The sequence below is a fragment of the Vanessa cardui genome, chromosome 20, assembly GCF_905220365.1.
Source record: "Vanessa cardui chromosome 20, ilVanCard2.1, whole genome shotgun sequence".
In the NCBI taxonomy this organism is placed as follows: domain Eukaryota; kingdom Metazoa; phylum Arthropoda; class Insecta; order Lepidoptera; family Nymphalidae; genus Vanessa; species Vanessa cardui.
In genome coordinates, this window is record NC_061142.1 from 7,156,218 (window position 1) to 7,175,673 (window position 19,456).

At 31.4% G+C, this 19,456-nt stretch overlaps 3 protein-coding genes across 4 annotated transcripts; 1 reads left to right on the forward strand and 2 right to left on the reverse strand.

Moving 5' to 3' along the window:
- Window positions 1-20: 20 nt before the first annotated feature.
- Window positions 21-1,029, reverse strand: LOC124538245 (signal recognition particle 14 kDa protein). The gene is made up of 3 exons (XM_047115235.1): window positions 786-1,029; window positions 628-700; window positions 21-503 (listed from the first exon to the last, which is right to left on the reverse strand). Exons 1-3 carry the CDS (start codon window positions 807-809, stop codon window positions 277-279), a joined length of 324 nt encoding a protein of 107 aa, XP_046971191.1. The 5' UTR covers window positions 810-1,029; the 3' UTR covers window positions 21-276.
- Window positions 1,030-1,223: 194 nt separating this feature from the next.
- LOC124538554 lies at window positions 1,224-8,917 on the forward strand. The gene is made up of 16 exons (XM_047115643.1): window positions 1,224-1,407; window positions 2,319-2,544; window positions 2,622-2,766; window positions 2,987-3,081; window positions 3,318-3,429; window positions 3,616-3,821; window positions 4,528-4,602; window positions 5,059-5,182; window positions 5,653-5,716; window positions 7,006-7,231; window positions 7,314-7,458; window positions 7,649-7,743; window positions 7,908-8,019; window positions 8,152-8,357; window positions 8,441-8,515; window positions 8,688-8,917. Exons 1-16 carry the CDS (start codon window positions 1,386-1,388, stop codon window positions 8,815-8,817), a joined length of 2,058 nt encoding a protein of 685 aa, XP_046971599.1. The 5' UTR covers window positions 1,224-1,385; the 3' UTR covers window positions 8,818-8,917.
- A 37-nt stretch (window positions 8,918-8,954) lies between these two features.
- Window positions 8,955-19,295, reverse strand: LOC124538246 (DNA polymerase alpha subunit B). 2 transcript variants are annotated; one of them, XM_047115236.1, is made up of 13 exons: window positions 19,213-19,295; window positions 17,195-17,273; window positions 16,810-17,044; window positions 16,580-16,625; window positions 15,566-15,642; window positions 13,167-13,337; window positions 11,823-11,946; window positions 11,620-11,744; window positions 11,137-11,285; window positions 10,522-10,756; window positions 9,929-10,132; window positions 9,256-9,433; window positions 8,955-9,150 (listed from the first exon to the last, which is right to left on the reverse strand). In XM_047115236.1, exons 2-13 carry the CDS (start codon window positions 17,268-17,270, stop codon window positions 9,016-9,018), a joined length of 1,755 nt encoding a protein of 584 aa, XP_046971192.1. In that variant the 5' UTR covers window positions 17,271-17,273; window positions 19,213-19,295; the 3' UTR covers window positions 8,955-9,015. The 2 variants fall into 2 exon arrangements, with proteins under 2 accessions (XP_046971192.1, XP_046971193.1); XM_047115237.1 differs by lacking the exons at window positions 17,195-17,273; window positions 19,213-19,295 and having other exon boundaries at window positions 16,580-16,620; window positions 16,810-16,983.
- Between the last annotated feature and the right edge of the window lie 161 nt (window positions 19,296-19,456).

Here is a 19,456-nt window from a genome sequence, read left to right on the forward strand (position 1 = left end):
CATTAAAAATGACAGTAAAATTGAGAACCAGCAGTATTTATTTGATAAATGTTAAAAACTTTAATATATAAATCAGGAGAATGGACAGATGGTCAGTGACTTAAGCACCACAGTCACCAGCCACACAGGCAAGACTCCAACTCTTCATCTCACAGAGAGAAAAGCACACTTCAATGGATCTCAGCCAACATGTATGGCATAAACAGTGGCACACCCACAATAAGTTCATATACACATCACTATTGCTTCAGTCTCATGACACTAATATACGGTTATTTATTGAGCGGCCATTGCTTTTTTCTTAGGCTTCTTTAAACGTTTTAACCCATTAACACTAGTTTTTAGGAGGTTTGAATATGCAGTAGTAAATTTTTCAACATCACGCTGCTCTATAACTGTTGATATTTTCTTACTCCTTGACTGTGCTCTCACCAGACACTTAAATTCTGGATTCTTAACAACTGGAGTTCCATCTCGTGGCTCAGGTTTAGTTCTACCATCATCTGCAAGTGTGGAAAACTTAATTATTTTCAGATATAGCAGTTTAAAAGCCAAACGAAATTGTATTAAAATGTTATTTAATATCATGCAAATTTAATTCACTAATCAAATTATTGTTAAGCTTACATCTTTTCATAGTCATTGTGACTGATCCAGAGGCTCTGGCCTTTTGAAATAATTTTGATAGCTCCATCAGAAACTGAAAAAGAAGAAAATATAAATTTACAGTTTTGTTACCTTTTACTGATTTATTTATGATAACATTTTTCATCACGAAACTATACCTCATCATTTCCTAACAGGACCATGATTATAGTATATCCAAGCTTATAATTTAATTTTTCATTAGGAATAAGGTTAACTTTCGGTTCTGATATTGTAATATATCAGTTAATCACTTCTATACATTTTCGAACCACAGTTTTATCTTCAGGCACTGAAATTCTATTCTACAGTCTACACGAATTCCACGCAAGGCAGGAATACACGTTGACTTTATTTAATTGACGTTGTCAATGTGACATTTAAACAAGTACAATTAATATTATTTTTCTACGTTGTACAACTCTTGGTTCTTAACAACTTTACATTATTTTTATAATAAAATTATTTTTTTGTTAAAAATTTAAATGATATTTTATTTCCATATAGATTTTATTATAGTTTTTTAAACGGTATTTAACTTACGGAATACGTAAATTAACATAAACAAATACATAAGTGAATGTTGACATTATACGTACTCACCACACTAACTGATATTAAATATGAGAGTATGTTATTATTGTGATTGTTGGTAACGTTACTTACTGTTACTGTTATCAGTGCTACTTGTAGGACACAGCGGACATATTCATTGCTATTTATTTTACGATTTTGATTTTATGAACGTCATGTCTTTTCAAGGTAAGGAATTTGCAATGTTAATCATTAAATATTATAGTATTTATAGCATACGGTTATGTATCGCTAATTTATTGACTCGATAAGGTAGATGTAAATATAAGTAGTATATTTTTTTTAATATTGATTTGCTGTTGATAAGTTAAGACTCATTTGATTAAAATAAGCAGACAAACATACTAACGTAGTATGTTTGTCTGCTCATTCTAATCTGTTTGTCTGAGACTAAAAATATACGTACTAAAATTACTTTATTAACAATTTAAATAGCTATGGTATGCATAGCTATTTAAATTGTTTTACAGCATATATTTATTCAATTATTACCATTTTAAGAAAATCAAGAGGTGGCAGTTCATTTCAAAGTAAATCTAAATTGTGTTAGATTTACTAAGTTATATTGTTGTGCCAAAAGCACTACTAATTAAGAATCGTTGAAATTAATTTTTCTAATGGAAAAGACATATTTAGATAAAATTTTGGATAAGTCTGTAGTTGTATTTCCGTTCCGTTGACCTAAATCATACCTAAAATAAAATATTTTTTTTATACACAAATTCTTGGAGCAACAATAATTACATTGAGGTTGGTTTTATTATCGGATTCAAATGATTTTTTTTAATGTATTAGAATGACTGACGGGTGAAGATGCTATATGATGGTCACCGTTTTCTACAGATATAGGCTCTGTAAAGCATTCGTTGCATGAACAATGCGCCACTACGTTTTTTATGCCATTTATGATACAATTACACTGACTCACTCAACCCGCAAACCAGAACTCAACAATATCAAATAGCGGTAGACTATATTACTAGTGTGTAGTACCCAGAGACCACCTATTCATATTACGCAAGTTATTTGGAGACTACTAATGTACTATGTATTTTTTTTACTTATCTATGCTCTTTTAGGCTCTTATTTAACAGCAGCAGTTGCTACTGCAGGCGTCATTGGGGGCGCGTATTGCGCGTATAGCATGTACCAAGTATATCAGAAGCCGCAATTACCAACCGTATGGAATGAAGTTGGGACTTTGAAAGATCTCTATGTGTACCCAATAAAATCTTGTGGTCCGGTCATACTCAATAAAGCTCAATGTACAATTTTAGGACTAAAAGACGGCTGGTTGCGAGATCGGTGTGTAAATTTTGTTTTTTATTTTGTATGCGATCGCGATTTCTCAAACGATTACTAATGTTAACATGTTGTTTTAGTGTTCTCATGGTCGTTGACGATAAAAACAACTTTATAACTGCCAGAGCGTACCCTGAACTATTGCTTGTACATCCAAAGGTCAGGAGTTCAATTCTTACGTTGGATTGCAATGGTATGGAATCTGTTGACATCAACTTGGCCGAGGTGCGTTGATAAGATATTTTTAAATACCAATTACGATATTATTACGATACGATTCATATAATATACTCCCTCTTTAATATATAATATTTTAAATTAGTAATTGACAACATTAAAATATTAGATTTTGCCTTTGTTTAAAAATTACATATATAAATAAATAAGACTTTTCAGAGAACTTGTAATTGATAACTTATTTATGGCATAATTCTTAATATTTAAGGTAATAGCACTACAAACACCAAAGCCGGCTACAGTATGGGGCGTTACGGTGCCTGTGTATGACTGTGGTTGGGAAGCCAGCGAATGGTTTTCAAGGTAAGTTATTATTTTTAAACAATTGAAAATGTTTCTTTCTTAATCCTTAGTAAATGTATGGAATATATCAAATTAAAAAGCAGTTATAATTGCCTAGAAGGCTTTGTATGGATACGACGATGCCAGAGAAGTGAGTCTGTTGTAATAACCTACATAGATATGTATAATGATTTGGTACATAAATAAGATAAATAATTTAATGTTGATAATAATGCAGTATATAATATTTATTTTAGGTTGCTAAATAAAACGGCAACCAGCTTTAGACTCGTTTACTACGCTTCGCAAAATAGTCGCGAATTGAGACCATCAACAAACAAATTCTATAAATTCACGAAGAATGATACGGTGAGGTGTTTAATCTTTTTATTATTTGAAGTTGATAATTAAATGTATAATCGTGCTAACTATTTTATCTTTTCTTTTTTATACGACAGTTTTGTTTTCACTAAATAATTGCACAAACATGCTTTTTATTGGCTATGGCGAATATTAGACTAAAAACTTGCTATACTTATTAATGATTGTTTATAGGGCGCATTACCAGATGAAGTACCTTTTAATTTAATAAACCAAGCTTCAGTGGACGACCTCAATACGAGGCTTGATGACTGTCAAGTGACTCCGCGCAACTTTAGGCCAAACTTCGTACTCACTGGCGCGAAGCCCTACGATGAAGACAATTGGAAGTTTGTCAAAATCGGCGATAATATTTTCGAAATTATAAAACCTTGTACCAGGTAAGTTTATTTTTCTGTTAGTAAGTACTGTCATCACTTCGACATAAGACATTAATCTCAGTTAATCCGAACTGAAGTTCAACAGATATGAAAATTATGAAATGGTCATGTTCCTTTTGTTGATTAAAACAGTGTAATTGTTGTCTGTTAATATTTGCCTACACTATATATATTTTTTTTTTCAAAAAGAGTATGAATTTCAAATATTTAGATAATTTTGAAATAAGAGTATATATTTATAAATTTGTCTTTAATAACTTACTTACCTATTTATATATTTATCTGCCCATAAGCCTACGCTACCTAATGGTAATGAGGTCAGGAGAATGACCAACGATAAATCAGTAATTAAGAATGACCTTTTAATTAAAGTTATATTTAAAAATTGTTTTACAAAACCCCGAAGATTTAATACTAAAACGACCTTAAAATCTAAGTTAAGACCAGTATGTTTCTTAACTGTAATATTTGTAGAGGAATTTTGCGATTAACGACTCTCAATTATTATTGTAGATTGTTTAAAAATAGTCATATATGCATTATTATTTATTTAGTATAAGATTTAGAAATGCAGAGGACAAATAGGCATAAAAACGTATTGACAACATTACTTTTTCATTATTTATTCGTTATTTACATATTATATTTATCCTACTGATTGGTACGTGTGATTATTACAATATTCACGATCCAATTTAATTTTTAGATGTATCCTAACAACGATTGATCCAGAAACCGGCGTGCGAAATGCAAAAACAGAGCCTCTGGAAACATTAAAAAAGTAAGTCTTGTAAATAGCGAGCTGCGATACGAATGTACTCGTACATATAAATAACCATACCCATACCATAACCTAAAATCAAATAAATCGGATTAAATAACATAAAAAAAGCAAAAAAAGTCGTCATAAAGCAGAAAACTGTAAAAAGAACCTATTTTGTTTCTACCCAATGTATGATATTTCTTATAAATGTTTAATTATCATGTGCTTGGTTTGGGTTTATCCATCTCGTGCTCGTTGTTGAAGCAAAACATCGTCAGGTGACCTGCACGTTTCTAATTCCATCGAAATTCTGCCACATGTGCATTCCACCAACCCGCATTGGAACAGTGTGGTAGAATTTGTTCCAAAACCCTCCCCTCAATAGGAGCAGAGGCCTTAGCCTAGCAGTGGAAAATTTACGGGCTGTTTCTTTACCTTACTTTACTTTAATAAAACAATCTTCATTTATAACAGTTACCGTCAAATCGAAGACCCAGAAGTTCGTAGATCAGCTGGTAACTCGCCGCGCATGGGCCTGCAAATGGCGCTGCGCTCCGGGCCCGGTGGCGTAATCTCACTTAACGACACAATATATGCCGCATAAATATAATCTTTCATTACAATTTTTCTATATTTTTGGTGTTTGTATATATTATTATTACTGGTTTATTTTATTTTTTTGACCTAATAATAAGTACAATGTTATATTACTTGTAAAGGTTATTTTACTCAAATAAATATAATATATTGTTGAAACAGTATTTTTAATTGAATATTCCCATTTTATATTGTTTTATATTAGTTTCAGCTAATAGCTGGATGATTGCTTAATCATCAATGTTTAAAACCAAGTTATTGTATTTACTCTTTTGAAAAAGCGATTTATAACTTCTCTGCGGGAAATCTGGCTTATTTATATTTTTTATTGGAAACATTTTAACGTTGAGTATTTATGTGTAAATATTTAGTTCGTGACTAAATTATAGTACATTATAATTTTTATTTCTTAAAAAATATTAACATTAAGTCCTTAAATTGTATATACAAATATTAACATAAAATGGTTAGTGTACAAATCTTAACTGCGTGAAATGGTTGGAAGAATGCTATAAAAAACCACTCCACTCCACTGGTGACAGGAGTTACTTTATTTTTCATGAAGATTTTTGCAACGTTTCTGAGTATTTAAGACAAATGGGAAAGCCGTTGACCATCTCCACTGTCGTCCATCTCCGATATAGGCCCTACTTTAACATACTCTTCAGTAAATAGAGCGTTACGATATGTATTACTTCTGACTGATTCTGACATTACAAAAAAATACGTTAATTTATGCAATCATATCACAGCTTATCCGTTCAAATATAATCATTAATTCATACGATACTTGAAATCGCAATTCTTAGTTACTCTTCCAAAAGACATCTATAATAAAGATATATATAAAAATAAACTAAACTCATTTAAATAGTAAAAATGGAAAAATATAACGTAAAATTGCAATATAAGTATTTATTATAATAATTTTAACATCTTTACTCATCAATCGGGTAGTTTCGATTAAGCTAAATTACGATAACTATTGTAAAGAGATTCCTATTAAATTATTATTATATGTATGTAAGACAATGATGAAAAATCGCTTTATTATTCATTTTCACACATATATTTTTATTACATTTTCACATGTTTTTTTTTAGCTAGTGTACACATATTAAAACTCAATATCTTGTTTATTACCTATACTTACCAATAAGAAATATGGGAGAATTATTATCGCCGTTGGTAATGTTACTTACTGTTATCAGTACAGCTTATAGGACGCAGCGGACAAAATAATTTGCATTCAATTAACGATTTTGATTTTTAAAAAACATCATGTCTTTGCAAGGTTGGTTTGTTTATTTTTATTTAACGTTTGTTACATCACATCATATTTCACGTAATTATTAATTGTTTGGTTGGTGTGAGACAAGGCTCAAGAAATTATTGAAATCTATAAGTGATCGCTTACAAACTTTTACTAATAATAGTTTCATTGACAAGTCCGATAAGAATAATTACTATTATAAGAATATTGAAAATAGAATTAAATAATATTTTACTTGCTAAGAAAAATTAACAATTAAAATATTATAAATTTTATTTATAAGTATACATAATTAACATGTATATCTAAAGGTAGTATTCTAATAAAATGCAACTGCGATCCATGACATACTCAGATCATGTAGGTATATTAGTAATTAGTCTCTTGTTTATTTTTATACAATAGTGCTATACAAAAGGTTAAATTTCAAACGATATCGTTATGGTGACTAAATAATAATCATATATCATCGAGAAAAAAAAAACATTTTAAAATAATAATCTAATAAACTGTTTTATTTTCATTTAATAAAGTGTTATTTCATTTAACAGGCTCGTACTTGACAGCGGCAGTTGCTACTGCAGGCGTTATTGGAGGCGCATATTGCGCGTATAGTATTTACCAAGTATATCAGAAGCCGCAATTACCAACAGTATGGAACGAAGTTGGGACTTTAAAAGGTCTCTATGTATACCCGATAAAATCTTGTGGTCCGGTCATACTCAATAAAGCTGAATGTACAATTTTAGGACTAAAAGACGGCTGGTTGCGAGATCGGTGTGTAAATATTTTTTTAATATTTTAAGCGAGCGTGATTTCTTAAACAATCATGATTACTAATGTTAGCATGTTGTTATAGTTTTCTCATGATCGTTGACGATAAAAACAACTTTATAACTGCCAGAGCGTACCCTGAATTATTGCTCGTGCAACCAAAGGTCAGGAGTTCAATTCTTACATTGAATTGCAATGGTATGGAATCTTTTGCAATCAACTTGGCTGAGGTTTGTTGATAAGTTATTTTTTAATATGAATTACGATACTAATGTAAAGTTTACAATCTGAATAAATCAGCTCTTGCATGACTTCATTTCAAAATTGCATATATTAATAGAGAAAGGTTTTTATATGGAAGTGCAATTGATTTTAACTTACTTATGAGTTATGGTACCTAATATACTATTGATATCTAAGGTAATACCGCATCAAACACCAAAGCCAGCTACAGTATGGGGCGTTACGGTTCCTGTGTATGACCTTGGTTGGGAAGTAAGCGAGTGGTTTTCAAGGCAAGTAAGAACAGAATTTAAAATGTATAGTTGCATGTATTTATATTGAATTGTGAATTTCGCTTGGATTGTTATTATTTGGTCAATTAGTACAAAAGCCACATGATTCGGTTATGAAAAACTCTTGTCTTAAATAACATTAATTACTAATATTTTTGTTACAGGTTGCTTAATAAAACCGCAAATAACTTTAGACTCGTTTACTACGCATCGCAAAATAGTCGCCAATGGAGTAATACCATCAACAAGTATTTTAAATTCACAAAGAACGATACGGTAACATATTTAATATCCTTTCTGTCTATTACTAGGTATACAATATTTAAATACGAAAGGTTGCTTGCTTTTATGAAAAAAATGATGCTATAAATATGGAATATGCAAATGTTATATAATTATCTGTTTTAGGGTGCTTTACCCGATGAAGTGCCTTTTCATCTAATAAACCAAGCTTCAGTGGACGATCTTAATACGAGGCTAGATGATTCTCATGTGACTGCACGCAACTTTAGACCAAACTTTGTAATGACTGGCGCGAAGCCGTACGAAGAGGACGATTGGAAATTTATAAAAATCGGGGAGAATATATTCGAAGTCATCAAACCCTGCACCAGGTTAGATTTATATTTAATTTAAATTTGTAACGAATGAGTATACTACATATATGTAAGAAATTTACGATACAATTTCATTTTAGATGTATTCTAACTACGATTGATCCGGAAACCGGTACACGTAATGCCAAAACAGAACCGCTGGAGACTTTAAAACGGTAAGTATGTACTCGTCAATTTAAAAAAAAAACCATTTAAATTTTAAAAATAGTGAAAGTGCACAAGGATTACTTATTCAGTTTAAATAAAAAATGACGTTTCTGCATGTTACGAGTACAAAAACAAAATTTTTTGTTTCATGTAAAAATCATAACTAACATTGTCTGACAGTTACCGTCAAATTGAAAATCCAGAAGTACGCAAAATAACAGGCAGCTCGCCACGCATGGGCATTCAGATCGCTCTGCGCTCGGGACCAGGCGGCATAGTCTCGCTGAACGACACTATATATGCAGCATAAGTCTTGTTTATGACAAACATGCAATCTTTACGTTTCTTAAAAAATGCTACGATTTTATTTACTTTTTCTTTAACAATAATAAAGGTGGTTTTAATTGTGTTATTTCTTTTTATATTTATTAAATAAATACTAAATCAATTATCGTAAAAGTATATTTTAATATTACATTCCTATTTAATTTGTACAGCTAATACTAATTTAAATCCTAACAATCTGAGCCGCAACACCTCCAGGGGGGTTTATATCCGGTGTAATTAGTAAGCGGGCGAAGGTACCGCCTCCGACGCCCTTCGCCAAGCGTTCTGGATTCACAACGACGCATCCGTTCACTTCCTGTAATATATTATTATTAATTACTATTTGCTTTTCACATTGAAGTTTTTAACTGTCAAATTCCATGACGTTAGTTATAACAGTAAGCATGTAAGCAAATATCACCTTAACGAAGTATCTAAAGTTGGAGGGCAGCAGCAGCACGTGCGGCGCGGCGGGCAGCTGCGCGTGCGCCGCCCACAGCGCCGCGTCGGCCGCCAGCGGCGCGGGGCTCAGCGGGCAGTAGCTCTGCTGCGCGCACACGTGGCCCGCCAGGCGCGCCAGCTTGTCGCCGCCCATACCTCTGCAATGCGTAAATTCTCTTTTATATCGTCAGTCTTTCATGCATATACCATATCCGATGATATTAATATAATCCGTTAACAAAATTAGAATAAGTTAACAGTATTAACTTGATTTTGTTTTCTCTAGAAATTTGCGACCTTGAAAAATGCGACCAGCATTGTAAATTTCTTATTTTGACAAATTGTCAGTAGTATCCATGATTTTAAGAAATAGTTTTGTTACAATCCCGTCACTTCACAGCACATAGATTATTCTACAATTTTCTCTCTGAACATGATCAACAGCTGTCCTGACGGATAATTACAGTAAGAACTGTTCATCATTGGCTGACACAACACTACACTAAAAATACAATAACACTTGGGCACTAAAATATCACCTACGCTAGTCAATATGACTAGCTTACTTGATGAAAATTAAGCCAAGAAGACGATCATTTAATTTATTGTAAGATAACTTATTCTAAAATAATGGGTTTCAATTGATAACTTACAAGGAAATCTCCTCTTGACTGATGTGCATGAGGACATCTGTGCTGGTTATGCCAACAATAATACCGTTAATATTTAGAGTGCACGGGTCTGGTAGAAAGTGTATGTTGGGGTGCTTTCGACGGCTGCTGTATGCTGGAGTGGGGTAGATGTTCACGTTGAATGCGTCTTTAGAACTCGATACAATGTATATCTTTGTAAAGGGGCTGAAAAATTCAAAAATATTATCACTTCATCCTCATCATAAAATGTTCATAACATCAAACACTCATTACTTTAATTAAGTTGTTTCAAATTAAAAAAAAATAACATCTTAATTACATATATATATAAATATTGAACAGCTAAGAAAAACGTTTTTTTTTTGATTCTACACAGCATTAGTCGAAATTTACATTAAATTGATGAATATATGACTAGATACACGTGTATAATACCGAGAAAAGTTATTATTGTTTTCGTTTTATTTTTTACGATAAATATTTTTTTCTTACGATAACATTATCATAGAAATAAACAAAGTATGTATTTAAAACTCTTCACGTTCTTGAGAATTAAATTGTTTCCACTGGATATTAATCTGAACATTTCTTACCTCACTGCACCAACTTCTGCTATGCTATCAATCAATTTATCAAAAAATGATTTGTAAGTTTCGGCCATCGAGTGATCTTTTATCTTTGCGTGTTCGCTGTCCATAAATGGTCCGATCATGATTACAACGTGAGGTTTATGCGTGCCGATGTATGTTATTAAGTCTTTTAGTGGTTCATAGGCCATGTTGTTCAATGTTGTGTATGGTCCAGTCGCTACCACCATTGACATTGTACCTAATATCAATATGGTTAATAATTGTGTTACAGACGATTAAGATTCATGCTCATGCATGCTATAATTTCCAGTTTATTATATGATTTAAGGTTTACTTAATATAAATCAACATTAGTGAACTATCCTGTAAGCCATGGTATAACTTAAAAATTGCAGTGTGATTTAAATTAAATTGTTAACTAACAAAATAAACAATTATTTGGCTTTTAACAAGAGGCTAGTCATACCTCTTACATAGCGAGAATATATTTGGATTTTATATTTATAATATTAATATGATTGATATATAAAAACATTATTCAAAGAAGAAGTCACGTGTAGATATTAATTTTTTTGTTTTCTCTTGCTCTATCGAAAATGTTCGTAGCATTTGATGTACCTTTTAAAGCGTTCATCATATCAGCCTTGGGATTGGAAACGGGTCGAGATGCATCATGGAACACTTCCTGAGCTACGAACTTGTTTCCCCGCGGATTAACACCGCGCATCACTACCACTTGTCCAGGGAAGAGCGAATACTGTTTCACTCTGAGGAGTTTAGCATTACTTAATAATTAAAAAAAAATTGACGTCTGATAAGAGATTCTTTGAGGAAGTTTTTAATATCGAGTTAGATATTCATTAGAATAACGAAGGCACTAATATTTTTTTCTTTCACTTAATCAAACCTACAAGCATTATTTACAGAAGTGTATAATAAAATTACAGAGTAATATAAAGACCTTTTTGACCGTTATTATATTTTGATATTGGAGACAATAAAACACTAATGGTTGAGGTCTTCCTAAGTGTATCTTTTGTTTTAGATATTGTTATTAGTGATTTCTTCACATTATGTTTATTTTTTTATGATAATTCTTACCCATCTAAATCAACAGATACGGCCTGACTTAGAGAATCTTCCCATGTTCCTTGTAGCACCACACTTTTAGAGTTGAGCCTCGCATCCGCGTCACATTCAATGCGACCCGCTACTAATACTTCTGTCTGCAAACATTTTACAAAACTTAGAATTTTAATTATATAAATTCTATATAATAGTCACTAATATGTATAATATCTTACTTGGGTTTTATGTCTCACCGAAGACGATTCCGTAAAACCATTCTTCTTCATTATACACTGCGACAAATATCTGATGTGGTTATCGCAAGTACTTGCTTTTTCATGTAGCAATTCAAAGCCGAACCTTTAATTAAAGTTAAAGAATAAAAGTTTTTTTTTTTTTAATTATATAAGCAAATGACCTCTATTTATAGCTCATTAGAGCCACCCGGCACCCACTCCGCGCCGCCTCGTCGCACGGCGTCCACTCGTTGTCGACAGGTGGTCCACGGGTGGACACCGTGTTATCACCAATAAACGTCGCGCGGTCAACCACTGGACCTCGCATCGTCACTCAGTGGACCCCGCGCTGGCCGCTGGTGGACCCCGCGTGGTCTACGACTGGAGACCTGTTAGTCCACGAATTTTCGCTTAGTCTGTTAACAATTGGCACTACGTCTACACGTGTGCTTCATCGCCAACGCGTCGCCCTCGAGTGAATCACTCGCATGCGAGTTGCGAGTTGTCACCGAGAGGTCCACGCGCCGCCCGCGCGTGGGCAACTTGCGAGCGAGGCGATCCGGAGTTGATGTAATGAGCGTATACCCATAGATATCCATACAAACAATATCAACCGCACTAGTTGAGGCGGTAAGAGTCGGGTGCCGGGTGGCTCTAATGAGCTATGACCTTAGTGCTTTTATAATTCTAAAAACAAATATTTATATGTTGAGTGAGCATTGCCTATAAAAATACGCACTGCAAGAAATTTTAGCCCAGTCACGTCAGTGTATGCTTTATAGTCAGTGGGCCGAGCATAGGACTTGATGGGCGGACAGACTAATCATAAGTCTGTTTTCGTCCGTCAAACTTAACTAAAGAATAAAATCAAATCATAATAATTTTTATTTAAGAATGCTCGTAAAAGCGCTTTTGAATTGTCATGTTACAGTTGAATTAAATGCAAAGCTAAGACAAGGAATGTTAAGGTATGGCAGATCGACAAATATATGCATAACTATATCTTTAAAAACAACATTTTACCATTTATTTTTCTTTGAGTAATCCGGCGTCATTATTTAATAATACAAGCTTATTTATTATTACATATAACAACAGTTCATAAAAAAAAGTACTACATTACTGGATTCGTAAATATTATTATGCTCTTTGTTATTTCAGATAATATGCATGAAACACAAGCAAATACAAATTATAGTTATTTATAGACGACAGATCATAAGTTACCTACATTAATTTTTTTCTAATTTTACAGATGGCCTAATAAAAGTTCCTTAATTCCAATGACAAAAACACAATATATATAACTCCATAGTTAAATGGGAAGTAAAAGTTTCAACTTACATCGCTTTAGTATACAAATCTCCATCATCGTTCGGCACTTGCGATATATTCAATTCCAACAAGTCATTAGCTCCGCTCGCCGAGGCTATTGCAGATAACAATTTTTCATCGCCATACGAATGTACAACGGATCCTTGATTCGTCCGTGAAGTGTATTTGCCCGAATTATCACTAAAAATTGTATTGATTGGTTATTGGACATCGTATCAAAAATTCAAATATAACGAAATATTAATTATTATATATTTTTTTATATTTAATAAATAATATTATTATACTTTTATATCGATTATTAGTAATTTTAACATAAAAAATACATAATATACTACATGTACTGATCTTCCTAGTCTTCATTAAAGGATGAGGTCGATTTGGCATAATTAAAAGTTGTAATTCATGTATTAGACTACAATATTCTGTTGCATATGCATAATTGATCGATAGCTTAGTGTATTAATATTGATTATTGAGCTTAATATTGTGATTTAACCACAAAATATTCATTTAGTTGAAAGTGTTATTGAAAAAAATCACTGAAAACTGATTAATTTCGCCTTGAAATCTAACTTTATTTGTATTGGGTACTTTTTGTATGGTTTCTCAGTGTAATCCATGTTCCAGAGATATGGTGTTAGACACAGCGTCGTGCAAATTTTTTGCCTATTCTTGCGACTCCGAGAGTCTACGCCCTGTGCCTGGGCACCGGTGGCACCGCCCTATTTACGGCACTGTGCAACGCACCTAAACATTTTTACACACTGCATATGTTACTTATATATTCATTAAATACAACTGGTGCTAATACACCGCGTGTAAAAATAATATTAATTAACTTTCGTCAAAAGGCATTTAACTACAATTTATGTTCGTTTCTTGCGGTCAAACCTCGCAGAATGACTTAAAACGATTTCCTTTGAATCTATGAGTTTAAAATTGACGTGTTGGCTCCGACCCGACGATAGTTGTTTTTAAGACAAGCATGAGCTGATTCAACGATCACGATAGGCTCAGATGCAGGAGCTCATCAACAACAGGATTTTTTTTATATAGAAGGAACCCCATCGACGAACTCGTTAGTCAATAATCGTCAAAATACATATATTTAAAATGCTACTATATCTACATTTTGCTATTGTATTGAAATATACTAACTGACATTAAGGCAACTAACAATAACATAAGACTTGAAAAGATAAGTACACAATATTAGTATTTTTTAAAAATATATTTAAGTGTTTAATATTTGAAATTAATTGTATGGGTATGGGTTCGTTACTACATTACACTCATACGAATACATATAGTGAATAGTGACATAGCAAAAATAACTTTCGGAATATTCCTTTCGAGACACGATAAGAATTCTACTGATTATTCGTATTCGGTACAACCCGATACCCGTGGAAACGAACCATGTTTATACCATCACTAGTTAACATGATTGAGTTGAAAAACATAGCAGTAATATTCTGTAAGAAGAAACTCGAAACTCACCTCAGAATTCGAGCGTGGCCTATCAAAACATAATTATGCGACAATGACCATCACAATTATAAAATGTATAGGATATACGTATCCGAATTACATAAAACTGGTTTTTGTCAACATTTCGAGTGAGATACTAGATTTTCTAATATATACAGAGATGTGATAATGGGACATTTGCAAAATTACAAAGTACCTAGTTAAAAGATACATTAATTTAATTTGTTCTCTTTTGAAATACATTTGTTCTATAAATTTCTCGAAACAACTACGTATTTGAACTTCAATGTGGAATAAGACGAGTATTTATAATAATACGCTGAGAGCGTTAATATGAAATACCTAATAAGGTAAGAAATCATCAATACAAATAGTTCGTGGTTTTTGATGACGTAATCTTCACCCACGATCTAATCTACAAGTAAAAAAAAGTAACTATATTTAAACTAAAGCGATGTTCACACATACAAACTGCAACATCGTATTTGACTCTTAAAAGATAACAGGTGGAGAATCATACCATATAAACTTTTATACAGAAAAAAATAATAATTTATTCTGCCTTTTTGAGTAACTTATTTCTATACTAAGCTATTAAATTTGTTATTTGTTCATAAATGTCTTATTTATAATTAAAATAAATGAGTTTTTTCTGTAATTTCTTAAATAAATAACTAAGCTACTATACATATAACTTTTACCAGAAAATGCATCACACTAGGGTGTTTTATATATGTTGCAGTCAACAGCTTGTCATTTCATTACTGTTGTCACAAATATGAGAATATCTTTGTAAGCAACTTCACATTTAATTTAAGGTCTATAGATTGGTATTCCTGTATTAGATAATTTACTGTAATTCACAAAGCACATTTATGATAAAAGTATGTGAATTTTCATCAAAATAAACTTACACGTTTGGTGAGTATGTAGCGGGGTGTAATTCATTGTTATGACTTTTGCCTTGTTCTTTTTGCTCTGTTTTAATTCTCTGAAATAATGTATTAAAAAGTATTTTATTGACACAATATCTCAAGATTATTTTATAGAGTATTTTTGATATTTATTAAAAAATGTATGGTAAAATTCATTACAATATAAATTAAATTTATTCTAGGTCGACTGTATTTAAATGACAATAAATATTAATTAGCAAAAAACATTTACACACCTTAATGACTACAAATTAAAGATAGAATATTATCCAAATTGCAGAAGTAGATAGAGTTGATGGCTGCAGACGAGTATGGATCTAGTCATGATGTTGAAGTGTACATGAACCAGAAGCAAACTCGCCCACAAAAATCATCAAGTCAAGAAATGTTAAAAAAAATTTATAAAACAATTCACAAATCTCAATTTGTAAAATAACAAAACATATATTTCGATAGTTTGTGAATTCTTTATAAAGCGCACAAATATAAATATATTTAGAACTGATAATTATAATTAAATAGCAAATTTCTTAGGCTATATTAAATGTCCGTCAAGTTGTCTTCTTCACAAAAAGATGTAAATGTTCAATATTTTTTATTTGTCTTTAATTGTCTTCTCTGCAGATAGTTCTGGCAGCAATCAATGAGTGTAGATCTAGTCACAGGACTGCACTGCACCACTAGATTTATACCCATCGACAGCCAACAGTAACTGGAAATTTTCCCGAATGCTCCTCGTTGATGTTTAAAATAAACATAATAATTATAAATAAAATGGCTTGCAAATACAATGTTATGTAAATTCAATAATGTTGTTTTAAATTATTTTTCATCGAAACACATAAGTTGAAAAATAAATATAAGCTAATAAATAAACTACTTTTTTCTTTAATAAAAATATTAATGCATTTACAGTTAGTGTTTACGTTTGTAATTATAACAAAATTATTAAGGAAAATATTCAAGCATTTTTTAAAAATATATTTCACATACCTTTGGGGTAGTACTCATATAATTTGACAGGACTTCATTTTCTGATCTGATTTGTTAAGAATTATTACTAGAACTAGTATTCCAGCTGGCATTATACAACAAAATTGATAATACATACTTCAGTAACTTAACCTTATGACAAAAAAGTTTAGTAACCGTCACGAACGTTAAAACAACAATTAAAGAGTTACGTTTAAAATAAACACGTGGAAAAGTTTTAAAAAGGATACGGAATAGTTGCGGGTGCGCCGTAAACAGTCAAACTTGCGCCGGTACTTGAATGTGTAACTTCATTAACGAGAGCGTTAGACCGACTTGCCGAACGTTTGGAAAATTCCCTTTTAGCGAGTAATTCCAAGTTTTCTAAAGTTGGCGACGCACCATTTAACGTAGTTAAACTGAATGCCATCCATTGTTCAATAAAACTTTCGGCGTCTACATTATATTCTGTACACAGACTTACACCTTGAAAGAAACGAATAACAGAACAACCTTGAACATAATTTCATAGCGTTATAGCTTTACTAACAACAACTAACTTTTTACTGTAGGGGAAGTTAGTAAGAGGCTTCGGTGTCGAGTAAAACATCTTTAGACGACTAGTTGGTTACTCACATTTAGTTAAAACTTCTTTCGATACTTCTATACCTAAAAATTGAAACTGCTCAGTCACCAATTCTTCGGTAGCCATTTTCTGTAAAATTGAAAGAGCGGAGCGAATGAAGGAAGCACGAAGTAAAAGAGCGCCAATCAAAAAGTATGCGTCAGAAAGTTTTCGTTATAGACTATAGACTATTTTGAATAGTAATTTATGGTGACATTATATGTCAGAATATCTTTTTAACGGTTAAACTACTATCTTTGTTTTCCAAAATTCAAAACTTTTTGAAATAATACAATGATTTAATTTTTTAAAAAAAGAATTAACACAGACTACGACGTTTCAAATTTTTATTACAATTAAGAAAGAATACTTTTATGTTTTTTATTGAAGGATTTTAAGTAAGTAAATTATCACCTATTATCCACCTAATACATTTATAATTTTGTAATATTAAAAAAAGTAGATGAGTATATAATAAAGAAAAGATAACAATTTTCATTAAATTAAATAAGTTCATTAAAAGGCACCAAATTGTGTTGCGAATCGTTTTAGATATTTCGTACATTAGTGTCGTTTATAGTAAAAAGATTTATATATTAGATATAACAAATTTGTTTATTTTTATATTCTAATCAATAAATTATATATTCTTCTAGTTACTCGTCATCAACATATACAATATGCTGAGAGTAGTGATGTTGCCCTTCGAATTATTAAATTATCAAAATATATTTTTTTTTAAATTTAAGTTTTTTATGGTCATTTTGTTATTATAATAAGCTTAAGCAATTTTGATTATTAAATTACTTTTCAAGATATAGCTTGGATATGGCTGCGAACAGTTGATCAGTAATCAGATTTATAAAAACTTTGTCTATACAAACGAAATACTGGTTTTGAAAAACTAATAACAACTCTTTTCTAACTTAGTTACTACTTACTTACTTAGTACATATCAGTACCTAACCGTTTTTTAGTTAAACAAATGGAACAAAGAAACAACGTTGATTCTAGGTATTTATTTGATTTCTATAGCTTGTCGGACATTTTGACTATTTCTATACGGGAGGTAGGTACATAACTACTTCACATCGAATATATTTTTTTATATTTTCTAAATTTTATGAGAATAAACTTTTGAGAAAAGGCCTCGCTTGGACCAATTCTTTTGTACCTATTAACTAAACTAGATTTTTTTAGCCATTAGCGAATCTCAAGATCGGGTAAGAACAAAAACGGTCTAAATAAAACGATTTAAACGTATAAATCGTATTAAATAAAATCCTACCGTTTATTTAGTGATAGTCCTAATTATTTAAATATTTGTATACACAAAAATCCAAATTAGATAATAGTCGGTAAGTTATTTTTATTAAAGTTAATAAATAAAAGAAAATTAAGTTTACCCGCACTTCAATTATGTTTGGTCGCAACTTGAACTGCAAAGAACCTATTTTCTTTAAACCTAACTAATTACAATTAGAATCATGAGATAAAAATAGAATTTTAAATAAGCTACTACAGAAAAGGTAGGTTTCAATTGCAACTATTTGGTGGCGATTCTTAATTCAAATGTTAAATTAATTTCTGAAAAACGTGAGTACCTATATATTCTTTACTTAAATGTTATGGTGACACTACTGACTAGTAAAAATAATATACACTTAAGTTTTATCAATAAATTTGAAAAACAACCAGGAAAAACCAGGAAAGCATTTAAGGACAATTATGCTACAATTTGCAAAAGTAAGTTTTCTCATGACATGATGTTAAAATGAGACCTAGTCAATGTAAAAGTAATGTCTATTTTTCCTGATAAATTGAACTCCGGAGTCTTTAAGAGTAGAGTGAACAGGTTTCTTTTGGATGGGCGTGTACCACCTTCGTCTTCATCTACACTTTCCATCAGGTGGGATGGAAGACAAAGGCCTATTCCATATAAATACGTAAAAAAAAAAAAAATGTTTAAATTTAATAAGTATCGTTAAAGCATCAAGCATTGTATTATTGATGTGTAGATAATTTAAACCTTATAATTTTAGAGCAGATTTCCAAGATATTTCTTTCGTGGTTTTTCTACTACAGCAATCAAACACCAATCTTCACTTGTGAAATTAAGAAAACTGCAAGCTGATTTTCAAGTTGGTATAATTTATGTTAATTTTATAATATATTGTATTTGTTTTTTGTGATAAACAGAAGATAAAAAATTGAAGATGATAAAAATTATCTGGTTTGTTGTAATTGCCAGGTTTCTAGCTTGACTTTTATTA